This window comes from Squalius cephalus (assembly GCF_949319135.1).
Source record: "Squalius cephalus genome assembly, chromosome: 25".
Classification (NCBI taxonomy): Eukaryota; Metazoa; Chordata; class Actinopteri; order Cypriniformes; family Leuciscidae; genus Squalius; species Squalius cephalus.
This window is the reverse complement of record NC_137146.1, coordinates 4,768,698-4,789,353: the sequence shown is the minus strand read 5'-3', so window position 1 is coordinate 4,789,353 and position 20,656 is coordinate 4,768,698. Positions and strand designations below refer to the sequence as shown.

The following is a 20,656-nucleotide window of genomic DNA, read 5'->3' as shown; positions in this document are numbered from 1 at the left end:
GCAACTGTGGCAGGGAAAATAAGGAAAATGGCCTGGTAGATAAGGAACTCTAATTGGCACATATTTAAATAAATGCTAAATAGACTAAATTGTGATAATAAAATCATGGTGATCGATAATATTCCTTATGTATAGTAATAATTACATTGTTATTTAATAAACAAATAAATCGACTACAGTAAAGCAACATAATGAATAAATCAGTTTATTTTATTTTATTTTATTTTATTTTATTTTATTTTATTTTATTTTATTTTATTTTATTTTATTTCATTTTTTTGTGAAGAAGATACCGCAATGAGGAAGGTATTGCATTCACTGGAATAAATCAGTGCATTTAAGTCAGTGTATGTGTGTCCAGACTTTTATTTTGAAGGGTGGCTTGACGGAAGTCAATGCACCGTCCTGTGTGTAAAAGTTACTGTTCAGAATTTGTTATTTCGCTATTTTCATGAAACTTCATGAAGGATGTGAGTATAATGTTATACAATTTTTTGGTAGTTTTATAAACTATACATTTATGAAAAGATAAGGAAGCCCAGAAAGTTGATAGAAAGCAAGCACGTGGAGATTTGCACATTAAACACCTCCTCTAGGTCTCTATTGATTCTGCTGGAGCATCTGTTGGAGAATTGCTCTGATGATATGTGAAGCTCACTGTGAATTATTTCACAAATCTCTGATTATTGTTAACATTTGCGAGAACTGCATTCACATATATGCACACATTGTAGTGAAAAGCTGTTATATGAGCTCTGTGTTATTTATTTCACAGATCTGTGTTTATTGTAAAGATGTCAGAAGAGGTCCTGCTGGCTCGTGTGAAGGCTTTGGAAGAGGAGGTGGGGAGACTGAAAGCTCAGCTGAAAGTAGAGAGAGATGGAGCTGGGACAGAGGAGAGAACTGAAGCATCAGACAGCTTCAAACATCAGAAAGGTGAAGAGAACAGATCCAAACAGAAGAAACGAGGAGCAGAAAGGCCCTTTGACTTCTCTGCCCACCCTCGCAGACATGTGGCACTGAGGCTTGCATATCTCGGCTGGCAATATCAGGGCTTCGCTGTCCAAGAAAACACAGACAACACCGTCGAAGCCCGGCTTTTTGAGGCCCTGCTGAAGACTAAACTGATCCAGGACAGACAGACCTCCAACTATCATCGCTGTGGCCGCACAGATAAAGGAGTCAGTGCTTTCTCTCAGGTACTGTGATCTGCTTTTACTGAATTTTGTAATAGCAACTTAGTTATGATATTCAATTTCATCATGTTTTCATATTTTCCAGGGTTCCTACAATCTTGGAAAATAGTTATTAAACAATAATGTATTATACAGCTTATACAATATAATTTATAAAAATAAAAACTACTACTACTTATAAAAACAACTAAAAGCATAACATGAATAATACAATTATTATAAATTATTATTTTATTATTGTATTAATTATTTTTATTATTAAACTCATTACAATTATGCATTTTCTTTCTGATCTGAACAGAATTTTTTTTTCTCCAAGTTATAACTAATTTATATTTCTGTATATATTTATATAACTGTGTCTGATAACTGATAACATATATTTAGAACCAATTTGGTACAATAATAATTTTGTATATATGATATATATATTTATTATTTAATTAGCTTATAACAAGAATAATTAACATAAAAAAAAAATATATATATATATATTAAAGTTATGGATTCTTGATATTGACCATTTCTGTCAGTTTCTGATAACATATTCAGAAACAATTTTTTTATTATTTAATTTTGATGCAATAATAATAAAATAAACATTCAATTATAACAACTAAAAGCATAACATGAGTTGCAAATATCTTAAAAAATATATTATTATTTATGTCATTACATTTGTTTTTGTGATCTTTATAATAAATATATTTTCATATTTTGTAAAGTCATGGATTCCTGATATTGATTTTCTTCTCCAGGTTATATCCATTGATCTGCGCTCCACGCAGTACGGAGGAGGTTTAGGTGTGACTGTCCCAGTTGACGTGGAGGTCAAAGGCAAGGCTTCTGCGGAAGAATTACCCTATGTGAAGATCCTAAATCGAGTCCTGCCACAGGACATCAGGATCCTGCAATGGGCCCCTGTAGAAAGCGGCTTCAGTGCGCGCTTCGACTGCCAGTCCAGAACATACAGATACTACTTTCCTCGTGGAGACTTGGATGTGGAACGCATGGCAGAGGCTTCTAAACGGTCAGTAGATGAAAACTTCAACACTATAAGCGTATCTACTCTGAGTCTGTTTAAAGAATATTATGTGCAGTCACTCAACTTAATTTAAACATTTGATTGAAGAAAATAATGCCTCTGAATTGATGAAAAATACACCATGTCTTTATTCTGGATTTGTTCGAGCTGCTGTTAATTTAATTAACACTGTATTCAGGAGCTCAGTCACAATGGCTTCTTCTTTGTGTTTCCCTGGCCATGCAGGTACGAGGGAACACATGACTTCAGGAACCTGTGTAAGATGGATGTTGGTAATGGAGTCTTGCAGTTCCAAAGGACCATCTTGTCTGCCACGGTCCAGCCAGCCCAACTCAACCCCACCTGTCCTGACGACCCCCACCAACTCTACGTCTTCCAGGTCAAAGGTCTTGCTTTCCTCTATCACCAGGTAAGGACCCCGCCTCATACTGGAGGCCTTCAATGCTAAAGCAGTGGTTCTTACCAAGGGGCCCTCAAGATGACTTGAAGGATAATTCTGGTATTTAGCACTTTGAGACTCTTTTCTGGTTTGTTTTGGATGAACTAGAGTGGTGGACACAGAAATTTTGACGATGGGTCCTGTCTTGACTTTTTGACTCGTTTAGAATCGCCTTTGACCGCTTCAGAGAGGCTGGCTACGGGCAATCGGGCATGCACAAACATGTCCTTAAAACAACCCTTAACGTTTGCTTTCAAAATTGCAACTCACAGAGTGGTTAGTGGTGTTCGTTGATGATTAAAAACAAATATATCGGCGCAATGTATGATTTCAATCCGTGTTATTTGCTATAGTGGAACTATTTTTTCAGATACTTCACAACCGCGTATAAACTTCCGCTCGATAGTCTGAAGCGCAGTAATATCAACGAGCAATGAGTCCTCCAACAGAAATCAATGGGATTTTACAAAATGCCAAATAAAATACGACAGAAACTGTATTTCGCTACGCTACTTGTTTTGGATCATCAACGAACACCACTAACCACTCGGTGAGTTGCACAGTTTTGAAAGCAAACGTTAAGGGTTGTTTTAAGGACATGTTCGTGCATGCCCGTAGCCAGCCTCTAAAGCAAACAAGCTTTAGAATAAGCTAAGTGACTAAAAATCAATATATAATTTTTTACATTTTAATTAACCTCCTCATCAAGTGTTTTCACTGTCTTCGAAAACCTGGATATAAAAGTTATCTCATTTTAAAAGTGTGAAACCATCTCAACGAGTTAAAGATCTTTGTTTTTGTTTTTAAAAAAAGATAGTATGCAGTGTACACTATGCAGGATTCAGTAGTAGCAGTAGCCAGTATCATAACTGATCTCTGCTTTTGCAGGTTCGCTGCATGATGGCTTTGCTGCTGCTGATTGGACAGAAACTCGAAGCTCCAGAAATCATTGATCAGCTGATGGATGTGGAGAAAAACCCAAGGAAACCTCAATACAGGTGGGTTTTATTTCAACAACTTTTATTTCAATCAAAATTGGCAATTATTTTTTTATGGAATATGCAGTTTTTATTATAAATGATTTATCTGTGCATATCATTTTTTTTAATTCTTATACCCTCGTAATCCTGAATCAAAATAAGTTTCTATCCTTCTTGCAGTGACATCTCTTCTCTGATGATGTGTTTACTGGTGTGAGGGCGGGGCAACCTGTCACTCACATGAGATTGACCAATAACAAACCACAACCATCCAATCAATTCCCCATGACAAAATCAAGCCCATTCCTGCATCTAATCTTGTTTCAGAAGTCGTTTCACTCACAATAGGAAAGAAAAGTAAATCGCACAACTGTCGTTTCATGCCGACTTTAATTCTAGTTCCTGTGTTCTGTAGTATGGCGGTGGATTACCCTTTGGTTCTGTATGACTGCCTGTTCGAGGGTGTGAATTGGAGGAATGAAACGGAGGAGGAGAACCACGTCCTGAACTCACTGCACCAACACTGGGTTCAGAATGCAGTCAGGACGCAGGTTCTGCTCGGCATGATCCAAGGCCTTCAGAACACAAACACAGGTGTGCGTTCATATTGCAACTATTGATGTCTGGAGTGACATGCTAACATACTTTATCTTAAAATTAGCTCGTGAAACCATTATAAAAAGTTTTTTTCTGTTGTTATATTTTAGAGGTGACTTCTCTGCAGTGTTGGCTCATGGAGGGATCCAGACAGAAGAAGTACCAGCCTCTTCTGGAGCGGCCGCGCTGCCAGAGTTTGGAGTCCAGGATCCAGCACTTTGTGAAGAGGGGAAGACTGGAGCAAGAAGAAGGAGAGAACGGGGAGGAAATGACTGTTTTCAGGGGGAAAAAATCAAAACATTCCCATCTGACAAACACAAACCAACTCCAGGAGCAGAAAATTGAGGAAAACTTACAGATATGATCCTTTATGTTTTCTGGTTTGACTTTTAGTGTGTACAGAATTATATGAAGGCAAAACAGATTTTTTTTTCCCCTCCTAATTTTCTACCTTGGACAAAGTAACGCTTTTATTAAAGGATTGCTCCATGTGTGGATTTGAAAATGAGACTGTCCTTCATTTATACACAACATCAGGGTGGAGATGTTGCTTTAAAGCTGGAAATCACCAATTACAGTCTCTGTATTGTCTTGGCTAAATTTACTGACTTAAAGACATTAAATCTGTGTGGTTGATTTATTAATGCTACATGTTGACCCAGAATATGTTGCTTTTTTTTTTTTTTTAATGTCCTTCTTTGTAAATATGTAACTTTATTATGTAACTGTGAAAAAAATCAGTTCCACGAAATGAACTCTGTTTAGTTATCATTTCAATTATTCAACTATTTATGCAGTTTCAAAAAAGCTTTTGAATCAATAAGATAATTTGCGTACACTTTACAATAAGGTTTCACTTGTTAACATTTAATGCATTAGCTAACATGCACAAAAATGTAGCAATATAATTTTTAGAGCATTTATGAATGTAAAAATACAATAATTTATTGTTTATGTTGACCCCATTAATCACAACTATCAATTACAACTTTAAATCTTTTTTAATTTGCTTATACTATACATTTGTAAAACTTTAAATCACATGTTGGTATTAACATTAATAAATGCAGTAAAAGTATTGTTAATTTTAACTCATTTAGTTAACTAAAGAGACTAATGTAATGTTACATATGATTTTCCTATAGATATATTGATGCAAATGGTGCCAACAGCCTGGAAAACTAACCATCTGAAAATCAGAGAGGAATCATGATGTTGAATATTTATTAAGAAAATTACAAACTGAACTATATAAAAAGGGATGTAGAACATAGGCAATCTACAAATGAATCATGTAATAATTACATTTCAACATCCCTGAGAAAACAGGTTACATTTGTGCTGGTTCTAGCAGGGTTTCTTGCATTTCTCCCATGCCACCTTAAAAGGGGCTATTCTTTATCCATTCTTCCAATATCTCTTCATCTGAGATCTCTTCCTCCTCCTGACCGAATCAACGTCTCAGGTAATTTCCCCCAGCATTATTGACCGATGTGTCTGCTGCAGACCAGCGGAAACGATTGGAAGAACGCAGGCTGAACAAAACACCACCTGCTCATCCTCATCCTCATTCAAAGGCAAGTCACTGAGTCCAAGGCTCTTGTTTAACTCTTCAGTTTAGGCTGGAGCCCGCGCTCTAGATCCTTTCAGCTGTGAAGACATTCATTTTCAAGACAAAATATTTATATTTCCTCTGATTAAACATTTTCAGCATGCAAATTAATAATAATTACAGGAATCGTTCACTCAAAATATAAATGCTTTATTCTGTTCTTTAGAATATACTGAAGTCACTGCATGAAAAAGGCATTTCTTTTATGTTCCACAGAGGAAAAAGTAATGATATATAAAATAGATATAAAAAAACTAGGGCTGTCAAACGATTAATCGCGATTAATCGCATCCAAAATAAAAGTTTGTTTTTATATAATACATGTCTGTGTATGGAGTATAATTATTTTCTATATATAAATACACACACATGCATATATATATATATTTAAGAAAATGTGTTATTTATATATAAAATATTTATATATAATATAAATTATATATAATATAAATATATATACACAGTATATACATGCAAATATTTCTTAAATATATACATGCATGTGTGTGTATTTATATATAGAAAATAATTATACACCGTACACACACATGTATTATGTAAAAACAAACTTTTATTTTGGATGCGATTAATCGCGATTAATCGTTTGACAGCCCTAAAAAAAAATGATATATACTTACAATGTGCTTTGCCCAAGGGTAGCATACATTTTTTTTGTCTCTGAGATTTTGTTCGCTTTCAACTCTGAAATGACGGAGGACAGTGAAGTCACTTTTCTCTTTAACCTCCTAATCGTGGCGTTCTTCAATTTAATTTTTTTCCTGCAGGCCTCAATCTTGCCCAGGACCAAGTTCAAGCTGTGCTTCAGCTTCTTTGCAGATTCGTTCTCTTGCATTTCTGCCGTTGTATCTATGGAGCTACAAGCTGTGTTTGAAGACCAAGAACGGTAGCAGTGATCATGTCTAACTGCAATGACACATATTTCAGTGGGGTAAATCACTGGCGTCACACTGGTCTCACCCATGTCCTGATCCGAAGCATCTTCCTCATCTCCCACAAACTCATCTAAAATCACCTCCTCTTCCACAAACCTTCTCTTGGAATCCCTTTTGAGACTGTATGTATGAAATTCATGATTTTCATAATTTTCCACATTCCTTCGCCTTCTATATAATTTGGTGCACCATGCCATCTTAAATGAGTCGGGGAAGAGAAATTTGGTGGGGACAGCCGTTTTCTTAAGGCACACTTGACCTTTATTGTTCTGGAAGAAACAGCTGTCTTCAAAGTGGTGGGAACATATGCGAGAAGATGGAGATGGCTTGAAATGGTCACGTCTGATGTTCACCATCCACCGCTGCAGTCGATCTTTGTCACCTAATGGGAAACTGTAAAATAGATGGATTAAAAATAAAAAATATGAATATGAAGCTCACATATAGTCTTTGTTCAATAGGAGCAGATAAAAGCCATATCATAAAAGTAGTATTCTTGGAATAATAAAATAATAACTTTTTGTATTACAACAGAAAAGGGATTTGAAATGGACATTTTTTCAATTTTTGATGAACTATTATTTACCATCAAAACACTTTTTATAAGATTTTAAGAACCTACTGAAATAATATTTCTCTTATTAACTATTTTGCATATGTGAGTTATTAAATTGGCTTCTTTTATTAAAAAAATAATCAACATACACAAAATATTAACGTCTATTATTCATTACTAGACATATAAAGTGCACACGATTGATCTAAAGACATACACCGTTTTGACAATGGTTAAATTAGACTAAATAAAATTAATTAACCAACCGACCGATGAAAACTTATACTGGACCCTGGTGAGGAACGATTAGTACAATTCAAAGCTGCACACGACATGTTTAAATGTCAAGCAACACTAGCGACACATCATGACAACAACACAACTTCTGTTTTTCCTTCAGCGGCGGCGCGCAAACGGAAGCAGCGCGTTACTGCCACCTACTGTTAGTATATATGCTGTTTTATCACAAGTAAGTCTATGGATATGTCATCATCTCAACTTTAAATATCTTTATGTTGGTGGGGTGGAATATATAACCTCGACATTTTTTTACAGGTTCTGTGAGATTCAGAGTCATATAAAAGCGATATTTACTACATGATGTTGGTGTACGTTTTGGATGGTTAAAACAAAAAGGCTGTTCTTGCATTTAATATGATTTGCATTTTGTTTATGTTATTATAATTGATGTGAAAATGTTCGAATAGATTTTTCTAGATATTAGATATATTTGTTTTGTTACGTTTTTTATTTATTATAATATTTTTTTTTTTTTTATGTATATTGTTTGCATAATTTAAATCATATTGTCATTGTAAACTAAATGAACAGGTTCATATGGTTCATGGAAGACAAACAAGCCTGACTCACTGTGTCATGTGACACTCGGTCACGTGATGGACCGATAAACTCAAACTCGGCTGAGAACAGCGGTATATCCTCTTCACAGCGTCCAGTTTTACGGTGATTTTTCCACTGGCCTCGTGAAAATACGTAACGGTAAACTCTTTATACTTATGACATCTTGTTTTTTAATAAATCAAGTCTTTGTTTAGGGGTTATTCCGGCCGAGCTCACGCGCTTCCGTTGGAAACAAAAAGAAACAACGTTACATTGCAACAACAGCAGTTTTTAATGACTGATTTAGTGCGTCTCAAAGACCGGTTTTAAAGCTATACTAACTGGTTAACTGATACAAATTGAAACTTTGGTGGATATACATTTGATAGTTTTCATAAATTAAAAATAAATATGGTCAATTAGTGTAGCGGTTTTTGTTAAACGATGACACGAAGTGATTAAAAAGTGATGCATTTAAAGGGATAACGTTAGTTCACCCAAAAATGGGTTCATGTTGTTCCAAACCTGAACATGTTGTTTTCTGAACACAAAAGATATTTCGAAGAATACAGGTAACTAAACAGTTGATGGACCCCATTTACCTGTATTCTTCAAAATGTCTTTTGTGTTCTGCAAAACAACTTGTTTGTTTGGAACAACTTGAGGGTTAGTAAATAATGACAGAATTTCATTTTTGGGTGAACTATCCCTTTAAGACAGTGCTCATATAATGTGATCAATGGTCTGAGATGAGATTATCTGATAAAAAAAACAACAACAAAAAAAACAGGATAAGATAAACATAAGTTTGCAAACACTTTGTTCTTGGTGTCTTTGAAATCTGTAGTCGATTAGGCAAAATTTTGTAATTTAGTAAGTATCAGAGTAATATACTCATGTATCCTCCAATTGTCGAATTGATAAATATATATATATATATATATATATATAGGGCTGTCAAAAGATTAATCGCGATTAATCGCATCCAAAATAAAAGTTTGTGTTTACATAATATATGTGTGTGTACTGTGTATAATTATTTTGTATATATAAATACACACACATGCATTTATATATTTAAGAAATATTTGCATACATATACTGTATATATATTTATATAGTTTATATTATATATTATATTTATATTATAAATATAATTTTTTTATATATAAATAACACATTTTTCTTAAATATATACATGCATGTGTGTGTGTATTTATATATACAAATTTAATTATACACAGTACACACACATATATTATTAAAAACAAACTTTTATTTTGGATGCGATTAATCGCGATTAATCTTTTGACAGCCCTAATATATATATATATATATGTGTGTGAAATGCAGTTTTTATATGGGTCATGCACCACAATGATTATAAACATTACAACTAAATTACTAAGGAATTTATCTCTTTAGCAAAATCAATTCCTGTTGAAACACCTGTGTAACAAACCCTGTATTAATGTACTTGATTTAGTTATGCATTTTTATGTTTTGTGTTACAGCGCAAGAAAGTTGTTCATGGGTTTGCATCTGAACATTTGAAGAGCATTAGTTTTGGGGGTCAGCACAGTCACACACACAATGGTGAGTATTTTGTTGTAGTTGTCTTAATATTTCTTATATTGCGATTTAAAGCTCTATCATCACTGCTACTATAAATAAAAGCTGAAATCAAACTGAGCTTTTTCCATTTTGAAACAATATAGTCTTTTTTAAATAAGTCTAAAGTCTGCTGAAGCGATTTTACATCAACCAGACATGACCTGGTAATGTCCTGAGACCGGCAGCAGTGTGTTTATCATTGTTGTGACACATTGGGAAATGCACATCTTTAAGAGCCTCTTTTTCAAATGTTGTAATGTTTGTCAGTCAACTGACTTAAGACACTCAGACATCTGGAATTAAATTATATTTAAATAAATGAAGAAAAATTTTCATTTATCAATGATCCTTATGTATCAGAACTTTCATAATAAATATAGTGTCATAATAAAAACAGTTTTACAGTAAACACAGAATCAAATAATGTTCAGTTCTTGGCCTTTTCCTGTCTTTCAGGTGCGTGTGAGTGTCGTAGCGTTACTATGTGTGTGTCTGAACGTGTGTGTCGCTCTGATTTGTCCTGATGGAGGGATGTGTGAAGATGGAAACACCTGCTGTCAAACACCATCAGGAGGATATGGCTGCTGTCCGCTACCCAACGTAAGAGAGGCTTTTAGTTAAAATGTGTTTTTGGGAGTTACTCTACTGTTTAAAAGTTTGGGGTTGGTAGATTTATTATTTTTAATGTAAATGAAGTTTCTTATGCTCAAAAAGGCTGCATTTATTGTATCATAAATACAGTAGAAACAATAATATTTTAAACATAAACGATATTTTTTTCTATTTGAATATATTTAAAATTGAAAGCAAATACGATTGTTTGATTTTAATACATGAAATTAAGTCCTGTAATGGCAAAGCTGGATTTTCAGCAGCCCAACTTCTAACGTATTCTACTGTTCAAAAGATTTGTTAATGTTTATGACAAAAGTCTCTTATGTTCACCAAAGTTGCATTTGAGTAAAAACCATTTAAAATGTAAAATAACAGATTTCTATTGTAATATATGTTAAACTGTAATTTATTCCTGTGATCAAAGCTGAATTTTCTGAAAGTCTTCAGTGTCACATGATCCTTCAGAAATCATTCTAATATGATTTGCTGCTCAAGAAACATTTCTGATTATTATCAATGATGTAAACAGTTATGCTGCTTCATATTTTTGTGGAAACTGTGATACTTTTTCTTTACAGGATACTTTGATGACTAGAAAGTTAAAAAGAACAGCATTTTTTATAGATTTTTTTTGTAACATAAATGTCTTAATGCATCATTGCTAAATAAAACTTTTTTTTTTTTTAAAAGCAAAAATATTACTGAATCCAAACTTTTGAACAGCACTACTAGTAAAGTGACTTTCTTTTCATTCTTTTAGTGTTGAAGACATTGTTAATGATTTACTTTGTTCCCTTATTTAATGTGTGCTTTATTAAAAGGAAATTTCAGCCAAATTGTGTCATCATGTTCTCACCCTTATGTTGTTGCATTCTTGTGACTTTCTTTCTCAATACAAACGTTACTTTAAAACTTCTCTTTTGTGTTCCACAGTAGATAGAATTTTATTTCTTTAACTATTCCAACACCAGTTAAGAATAAATACAAATTAATTTCAAATGACTCTTGTTTGTGTGTGTTTACAGGCAGAGTGCTGCTCCGATCACTTGCATTGCTGTTACCAGGGCACTCTGTGTGACTTGGTACACTCTAAGTGTGTGAATAAGACGCACGTTTTAAACTGGGTGGAAAGAGTCGCCACAAAGCAGGTAATGCACACACCTGCACAGCCACAAATTCAGATAAGCCTTGAGTAAATACTCAGCATTGAAACTAATCTCTCTTTTTTTATTTCTAGAAAGCTGTAGTTTGTCCAGATGGGGTGTCTGAGTGTCCCGATGACACCACTTGCTGCCAGATGCCTGATGGGGGCTGGGGCTGCTGTCCTATGAAAAATGTATAGCACCTGTTTGATCATATTTCTATTCTGGAATGCGGTTACATGTATATGGTAATGTTTACATTGTCTTTCTTTCCCCATGTGTGTGTTTAGGCCGTGTGCTGTGAAGATAAGCAACACTGCTGTCCTGAGGGAACCAAATGTGACCTTGAGCATTCGATGTGTGTGGAGGCCACCTATGGCTATGGACCCTCCCCCTTCTGGAGGAAATTCGCTGCTTCTCGTAGGAAACCATCAGAGAAAAAAGCAGGTATGAGAGAGGGAAATATGACAGTTTTACTTCATTTGGCGTTTAATTGCATTATGCTTTTACTGGTATTATGTCAGCCATTATACAGGAGTTTAAGATTTACACCACTGTTCAAAAGTTTTGGGTTGGTAAGATTTTTTTCAGTCTCTTATGCTCCCTTAAGGCTGCATTTATTTGATAACAATACAGTAGAAGCAGTAATATTGTGAAATATCATTGCAATGTTTTCCATTGTATTTAAACAATTTTAGTTATTTCTGTGATCAAAGCTGAATTTTCAGCATCATTACTCAAGTCTTCAGTGTCACATGATCCTTCAGAAATCATTCTAATATGATGATTTTCTGCTCAAGAAACATTTATTATTATTATTATAGTTTTTGCTGCTTAATATATTTTGTGGAAACCATGATACAAATTTTCAGGATTATTTGAAGATAGAAAGTTAAAAAAGAAAAGCATTTATTTTAAATATTTTGTAACATTATAAATGTCTTTACTGTGACTTTAGAAGAATTAATGCATCATTGCTAATTTACTTAATTCTAAAAAAAAAAAAAAAAAAAATCATACTGACCCCAAACTTTTGCACATTAGTTTATATATTAGTCACTGTTTTAATCGCATATGACGTGACAAAATCCTTGCCAGTATGACAGTGGATTTTTTTTTTTATATAAAAATGAAAATCTGGGAATGTTTTGGATAGTGCTTCTCAAATACGTTTTCATATTTACAATATCAACAAAACATTAAGTATTGCTTTTCTGCTGTCAGCAATGTGTGTTTTGAGGACAATTAGCTTTCATTATTTATTAATGCACTAAAAGTTCTTATTGCACATTATTGAGGACAAATATCTTTCATGGTTTTGCTTTCATTATTGTACTGTAATTTAACGTTCTTATTGCACATTTTATGTCTTGTTCACTGGGGCATAAAAAGGTATAAAAGTTCCTTTAAGGAATTAGTAGTATATCCTTAAGTTTGCTTGTCATTTTATGTGTCTTTTTATATTGTATTATTGCAGTTGATCCGCCTGCAGACTTCAGTGATATCAGAGATGGTAAGACTAACTCTGGCACCTGCAGTTTTTTTTATATATATACAAGCACTATTTTATGTATTATTTATTTCTATTCATAATTCATCAAGTGTCTTTGTTGTAAATGACACCTCAGGCTTCTGTGTGTGTTTATGTGGGCAGTGATCTGTCCAGATAGGATGTCCACATGTCCAGAGGATACGACGTGCTGTGAAATAGGGACCGGCAGCTACGGATGCTGCCCGATGCCAAAGGTGCTTCATGTTTGTCCTAATGTATAATTGAATGTATTTTATGCTTACCCTGTGGTTTGCATGTATTTTACTCAACGTAAGCTTGAATTAACGAATGTAAATGTGTTTTACCGTAGGCTGTGTGTTGTTCTGATCATTTGCACTGCTGCCCAGAGGGCACAACATGTGACCTTGTCCATAGTATATGTTTGTCAGCCAATGGCGTCACGGAAATGGCCACTAAGATCCCAGCTGTCACTGCCCTGAAGCCTAGAGGTGAAATCCATTTATTTTATCTTTGTGCAATTAAAAGTTATTCTGTTTGTGGCTGAACCTCATTGCTCAAACCATTCTGGATTGTGAGTGTGGTGAAATGTAAAATTTTGCTTACTTGGATCAATATAGAATATGCATCAATCCATTTATTTATCGCTCTTTCTGTCTTCAGAGAAAGTAGTTCCCTGTAATGAAACGGTAGCGTGCGCTAGCGGAACCACCTGCTGTAAAACAGATGAAAGCACCTGGGCCTGCTGTCCTTTACCAAAGGTATTCGGCACTGCAGAAAGTTGGAGTGTGATTATGGCTTAGAAGTATCTTTTTAAAACCCAGCCCATAACAAAAGTTCCTTGAGATCAAATGTAAAAATTTTATTGCTTCAAAATATTGCAACAAATAATTTAAAGTAATGCGAAGGCAGTCTATGATGTCTTCGTGTCTTCTGACCTCCAGGCAGTGTGTTGTGAGGACCATGCCCACTGCTGTCCAAAAGACACGGTGTGTAACCTCGCTGAGGGCACCTGTGACGACCCTGCTGACCTTTCAGTGTCTGTTCCCTGGGTGACAAAGGTGCCTACCTTTACAATCGCTCCATCCAATCAGAAATGTGACGAGACCTCTTCGTGCCCGGATGATTCCACCTGCTGCAAACTCCCATCTGGAAAATGGGGGTGCTGCCCAATGCCAAAAGTACCTTTCTCCTTTTCTAATTTTAAAATCTGAAGATTTTATATATATATATAGCCTGACTTCGTCATACTCATATTCTAGTCAGAATGTGAGTCTGATACTGCTCCATAGAGATTTGATTATGGGGCGTGTCTCAACCGAACCAGGAAAAAAAAAACTCTGCACTCAATTGGATAGACCTACAACCAATCAGAGCAACGGAGTAAATGACGCATGTTCTTCATTCATGGCTACCGAGCCCACAGCCCTCTCCTCGGACAGCACGTCATATACGCATTTATTCTATCTGACTTATTTGTAAGTGTGAACTCGTGAAATCTCAATTCTCCAGCTGCAATCGTCTTTGTTGTAAACTAATTCAAATCAAGCGCTCTTTGGTGACGTGGGTGATTACGTAACCGCAGATCATCTGTCCATCATCGATTAAAGCCCGCCCTGGCAATTTGATTGGCTCGGCCTTTTGGGAGCCGAGCATAATTACTCCTCAACGGATCGAGTCCAGACCGAACTTCCCGACCAAAAAATGTTGTGGGCGGGGTTGGGGCTGGCACCCAGGCTTATATATATATATATATATATATATATATATATATATAAATAATTAAATAATTAAATAATTATCAATTAAAATAATAGATGATAAATAAAATGACAAATAAATATAAATTAAATGGAAAATAAAAAATAATAAAAAAATGCATATATTTATTTAAATTATAAACAGTATTTATTTATTTAAATATTTATTCATTTTACATTTATTTATTTACCTAAACTTCTAGGCAGTGTGTTGTGAGGACCATCTCCACTGTTGTCCCCACGATACTGTGTGTAATCTGGCCGCCAGCTCTTGTGACAGTGCCAACGATCAGGGTCTCCGTTTTTCTGTGCCTTTGGTGAGGAAGATCGATGCAGTGACCCTGCCATCGCAGAACCAAAACTGTGACGAGACTTCGCTGTGTCCAACAGGGACAACCTGCTGTAGACTAACCTCAGGGGCATGGGCCTGCTGTCCTATGCCACAGGTAAACACACATTAGCAACTAGGGTTTAGGCCTAAAGCTCTAAAGCACAGGTGTGCACACATGCTTGCACTTGTAATGGCATATAATGCTGTCTAGGTAGGTTGCTTACTATGTTATGTTAATTATGACAGCATTGCATGCATCCTTTACAGAGAATGCAATTCTATAATGCATTATGAATAAATGTACATATTTCATATGTACACTGAATATAAAGTATAGTATAGATTAAACAATTTTTTTATACAATTAATAGCATAACATGCCAATTAATTTAAATGTAATGCATATCAATCTTTTAACATTATATTTATTTGTAATACATTTCACAGATTTAAATGTTAAATTGAAAGAAATATGTATGTGCTATTTGCTTTTATGCTTATTTGAGTATTCTTACACCAAACTCTATTGGAATCAATTATGAGTTGTATTAAATTTCTGCCAATGTGGATAATATTGTAATATTATATTAATATGTAATATATTTAATATTGTAGGCTATGTGCTGTGCCGATCAGGAGCACTGCTGTCCACAGGGCTACAAGTGTGACTTGGCTCAAAAAACCTGTGTACGTCCTGGCCTTCCCAGCATGCCCTGGTTCAGGAAGGAGTCTGCACTGAGCGTGAGCCAGCAGTCTGATGATAATACTCCAGAACCGGCAGATCCAGTGGACAGACACATGTGTGACGCTCACACCAGCTGTCCAAGAGACGACACCTGCTGCTTTATGGGCAATCTCGGCAAGTGGGGCTGTTGTCCACTGCCTAAGGTTAGATATGCTGTATTAATCCATTCACTTATTCACTATTTAATACAATGTAAATGCCACATGTGAGCCTTAAATGACCATAAATGAGTCAACTCAGCTACAGATGGATAATTCACACATATAATACACGTATATTACAGTAGATAAAGTATGTTCAAATAGCTTAAAATGTATATTTTTATATATATGCAATAAATACATGCACATACATCTATACTGTGGAAGATTATTGATGATATAGAAGGATATATGTGCCGTTTTGGGTCGGTGTGGTCATTGTTCTCATATACACACTATATAAATAGACGCTAGAATATTTATTTATTTTATTTATTTAAAAAAATTTTTTTTTATTTCATTTTAGTTATTTTATAGTTATTAGTAATTTTGTTTGTTATTTAATTTCTACACATTTATTTTATATCTATATCATTTATATATAGTTGTTAATTTATTTTGTAGTTTTATTCAAAAATGTTGTCATTAGTTATTTATATTATTTATTTAATTTGTTTTATTTTAGTTATTTAATTTATTTAATAGTTATATTGTTTAGTTTGTGTATTTATTTTAGTTAAATGCAAAATAAAATGTTTAATTTCAAGATAACTGCTGACAAACATGCAACATAATGAAGCACACTGCCATTAGAATTGTTTATTGTTGCCTATTTTGTTCTGATTTTCATACAAACCAGTTGCATTCTGTATATAGTACTCCATTATGAATGTATTTAAGGAATTCATTCTCACACTATATCGTCTCCTCTTTTTAAGGCGGTGTGCTGTAAGGATGGAGATCACTGTTGCCCTAGCGGCTACACGTGTAATGAGAAGAAAACGTCCTGCATTAAAGCCCACCATGAGATCCCCTGGTACACAAAACAAGAGGCCAGGGTCACAAAGGGGTCAGAGGTGTTGCTTGGACACGATGATGTGAAGTGCGATTCAACGACGAGCTGTGCGTCTGGTTCTACCTGTTGTAAATTACCCACAGGGCAGTGGGGATGTTGTCCTCTTGTCAAGGTAAGTCTTTTTGGCCCGGTTTACACCTAGTATTAAGATGTGTTTTGCTCGATCCGATCACAAGTGGACGACTCTAATGCCTGGTTCAGATTACACGATTTTTTTGTCTGTTACGATAGTCACTGTGTCAGATTACACGATATTGACTCCTAAAATCTTGTCGTGTCGTGGACAAGAAACATGTCAAACTACACGTTGCTTTCCGACCAGTCATCGCGTGCCGTCACACACACACCCACACATTGACTCGCACACACACACACGCACTCACTCACATACACACACTCACACTCTCACTCATTCTCACACACACACTCGCTCACTCACTAGCGCACACACTCTCGCACTCTCGCTCGCTCACTCACTCACTCTTGACGGAACCGTCGTGGAGGACTGAATCTTATTATCGTGATGTCGTGAAGCATCGCAGATGCGACGTAGGTTGTCGCCCACTATGACACACTATACGAGATGAAACGATAGAATCTTGCGTCCCGACGCCCGTTGTCGTTTACGAATCCCCACGACACCCTACGTCAAACGGGTCGTGCCAAAATCGGGCTAAAATCGTGTAATCTGAACCAGGCATAAATACAGGTGTAAACAGGGACTAAAACATTTTGAGATTTACCACTTTACACCACTTCCACCGGATTGCTTTCGTAGTGTAAACGCTCATGCAAAACAACTCTCCGCCTACTGATCTAATGCGTGAACATTACTGAAAGCGCTCCATCCGACAAAGTTTAAACCCCGTCTGGCCAAAGACCCAAGTTTGGTTTGACAATGTTTGACAAGCACTATGTTCTCTCATCATTCCTGATTTCTAACACACACTCACAGCGTTCGGCTGGTTTTCCGGCTGTCGGAGCAGAAACTAAAGCCGACGATCTCCGTATGTTTTTCCGTCGTGTTCATGTAAATTGCGTGAGCTTATTTCATACATAAGATCGAAAGATCTGAAAAAACACATTTATCCACCCATAGACCCTCCCCTTGAAGAAATCAGGACAGAAGTGGTTAAAAGTGGACTGATTAAACACAGGTGTAAACTGCAATGTGTCTCCCTCGTCTACTTGTGATCCGATCGACAAAAACGCTTATCTTAATACCAGGTGTAAACGGTCTTTCTAGTATCTCTGCATATGTCATGCAAAAGTTACAGGGTTAGATAGCTTTACATGTTTATTACAGTAATTGACTTTATGGATTAAAACGGCTTTATTCTATTAGTTATACGTGTGTTTTTGAGACCTTTAGCAGAGTTTATTTTGACACTTACAATGCTGTAAGTGTTTTGAGGATGTTTTTCCATCTGACTTTGAATTTAGTTTGAGTACTCCGAGCACCACAGGGTTTGTTTTCATGTGTTTTGCATTCATTCGATGTTCTTTATGCTGGTGTGTTTGTGTGCTCTTCACTGATATGCTGTGTTGTCTCTCTGCAGGCTGTGTGCTGTGAGGACCATGAGCACTGCTGCCCACAGGGCTACACCTGCAACCTCGAGTTTGGAACCTGCGTTAAAGCTTCCAGCGTGCGCAGTGTTGCTCTGACACGATTACAAACACACACCGACGCACATTTAGAAGAGGTGTTGTGTGACGAATCCACACGCTGCTCAAAGACACAGACCTGCTGTAGACTATCAGACTCCACATGGGCTTGCTGTCCATATAAAGAGGTATGAAGTCCAATGATTGTTTTTCTTTGATGTCTGATATTATTAGTAAGCATCACGATCACTGTTACTTTAATATATTTTTGTTCATTTTGTTTACTGAAATAAATGTTTATTTATCAATTAACTGTTTTTATTTGTATTTTATTCAATGATTCTTTTTTTTTGTTTACTGAAATTTCATTTATTGTTTTGTTAATTTTGCATTTATTTATTTATTTTGTTTGACAATTATTTGTTGTTCATTTATACTTTATTTATTTGGTTATTAATTATTTATTTTTTTCACCGAGATTTGTTAATTTTTTTTTATTAATGTAATTATTTATTGTCTTTCCCGAATTTTATTTTTGTATTTATTTATTGATTAAAAATATATATTTTTATTGTTTACTGCAGTTTGTTTCTTATTTGTTTTTATTTAATTTTTTTTGCCTTTACTAAACCAAATTTGGTAAAGACAAAAATAATTCAATAAAACAAATTAACAAATGACCGTAAACTATAAAATAATTATGTATATATAAATATTAAAACTCAAATTTATACTGAAATAAAATGAAATGAATTAACAAATTTCAGTAAACACAATAAATAATAATAATAACCAAATTAATAAATACAATTATTTAATTATATATTGTTTACCGAAATTGATATGTTTATTATTTGTTTTTATTGGTTACTTTTTGTTTTATTTTTTTAGTTATTTTTTCAAATATTGTGGGGGTGGTTGAGGAGAGATTCCCTGATATGATTGTAAAGCGCTTTGGGTGTACAGTAGTACATATGAAAGCGCTATATAAATGCCTCCATTCATTCTTATTTTATTCACTTATTTTATACACTAAAGTTTGCAAACATTTGACAGATGTTTCTCTCTCTTTTTGTAGGCAGTGTGCTGTAAAGACATGAAGCACTGTTGCCCTATGGGATACAAATGTGACTCGGAAGTGCAAAGTTGCACTAAACCATCCACAGCCACATGGTGGGATAATTATCTAAGTGAAAAAAACATGAACTGACACTGGATAGCACACACACACACACACACACACACACACACACACGTACACGTACTCACACGTTGCATAAAGCATTGCTTTCTAAGATGCCCTCTTTAGACAAGGGACAATGCATCATGGTTTGTCTTTAATATTTAGTTTTTACCAGAATAAAAACATACCCAGCCTTATGCTTTAGCAGGATACACAGAGCCTTTTTAGTCTTTGATTTAAATCAATTTCTTAAGGGAAACTGACAACAAAACCAATGCACATTTTCAATGTTATTATTTCACTCTCAAGCCTCAAGTTCTACATGTTTCCCAGTTCCTTAAGAGTGGCTATAGAAGTGACTTTACAAGACGTTAGAAATAATTAGTGGCATATAAGCCAAGTAAATAACTGACGTCAATTGTGTGCATTGTTTGAGGATGTTGATTTTATGCAATTTAAATTGTATTTCTGATTACCACACAATCTAAGAACAGATATGACCGTGAAGTGACCGATTACTTAGTTACTGAGAATCTAAAATGAATGTATCGGCAGTGAACTAAACCTAAACCAGTCCAATGCATCAACCACAAAAGAAATCTCTCTGTCATTTTAATCTGTAAAATTGTATTGTAAGAATTGTAACTGCTATTGGGCCGTGAAAAGAATGGATGTCGCCAAGCATTTAACCCCATATTTTACGTAGAGGCTGTTACATGCTAGGGTTAACTCAACTTTATCAAGGAGAATTATCAGCTTTTTCCATTGTAGGTTTCATTTCAAATGTTCCAAGTTGTCCGTGTACATTTTTAAAAGTTTTACAAATGCTTGAAATTGTTTATTCAAATGCAAGTGTCATTCTCAACATTCATTATAG

At 35.0% G+C, this 20,656-nt stretch overlaps 2 protein-coding genes and 1 long non-coding RNA gene across 4 annotated transcripts; 2 read left to right on the top strand and 1 right to left on the bottom strand.

The window, feature by feature from the left end:
* The first annotated feature begins 366 nt into the window (after positions 1 to 366).
* On the top strand, positions 367 to 5,328 carry pus3 (pseudouridylate synthase 3). The gene is made up of 7 exons (XM_079863228.1): positions 367 to 470; positions 776 to 1,199; positions 1,955 to 2,226; positions 2,467 to 2,650; positions 3,569 to 3,678; positions 4,076 to 4,254; positions 4,368 to 5,328. Exons 2-7 carry the CDS (start codon positions 795 to 797, stop codon positions 4,619 to 4,621), a joined length of 1,404 nt encoding a protein of 467 aa, XP_079719354.1. The 5' UTR covers positions 367 to 470; positions 776 to 794; the 3' UTR covers positions 4,622 to 5,328.
* A 139-nt stretch (positions 5,329 to 5,467) lies between these two features.
* LOC307153647 lies at positions 5,468 to 7,789 on the bottom strand. The gene is made up of 3 exons (XR_013820184.1): positions 7,649 to 7,789; positions 6,508 to 7,215; positions 5,468 to 5,907 (listed from the first exon to the last, which is right to left on the bottom strand). It is a non-coding gene; the product is annotated as an uncharacterized lncRNA (long non-coding RNA).
* Positions 7,790 to 8,258: 469 nt separating this feature from the next.
* grnb (granulin b) lies at positions 8,259 to 20,134 on the top strand. 2 transcript variants are annotated; one of them, XM_079863741.1, is made up of 16 exons: positions 8,259 to 8,377; positions 9,733 to 9,814; positions 10,289 to 10,432; positions 11,473 to 11,595; positions 11,685 to 11,783; positions 11,880 to 12,036; positions 13,067 to 13,102; positions 13,244 to 13,335; positions 13,452 to 13,590; positions 13,763 to 13,860; positions 14,044 to 14,280; positions 15,063 to 15,305; positions 15,827 to 16,078; positions 16,855 to 17,103; positions 18,551 to 18,784; positions 19,675 to 20,134. In XM_079863741.1, exons 2-16 carry the CDS (start codon positions 9,812 to 9,814, stop codon positions 19,804 to 19,806), a joined length of 2,238 nt encoding a protein of 745 aa, XP_079719867.1. In that variant the 5' UTR covers positions 8,259 to 8,377; positions 9,733 to 9,811; the 3' UTR covers positions 19,807 to 20,134. The 2 variants fall into 2 exon arrangements, with proteins under 2 accessions (XP_079719867.1, XP_079719866.1); XM_079863740.1 differs by having other exon boundaries at positions 15,806 to 16,078.
* The last annotated feature ends 522 nt before the right edge of the window (positions 20,135 to 20,656 follow it).

Coding starts and splice junctions, on each gene's coding strand:
- pus3 (XM_079863228.1), top strand. CDS start 795: ATGTCAGAAGAGGTCCTGCTGGCTCGTGTGAAGGCTTTGGAAGAGGAG. Junction 2,651..3,568: donor TTGCTTTCCTCTATCACCAG/GTAAGGACCCCG, acceptor CTGCTTTTGCAG/GTTCGCTGCATGATGGCTTT. Junction 3,679..4,075: donor CCAAGGAAACCTCAATACAG/GTGGGTTTTATT, acceptor TGTGTTCTGTAG/TATGGCGGTGGATTACCCTT.
- grnb (XM_079863740.1), top strand. Junction 11,596..11,684: donor AAAGAGTCGCCACAAAGCAG/GTAATGCACACA, acceptor TTTTATTTCTAG/AAAGCTGTAGTTTGTCCAGA. Junction 13,103..13,243: donor CTTCAGTGATATCAGAGATG/GTAAGACTAACT, acceptor TTATGTGGGCAG/TGATCTGTCCAGATAGGATG.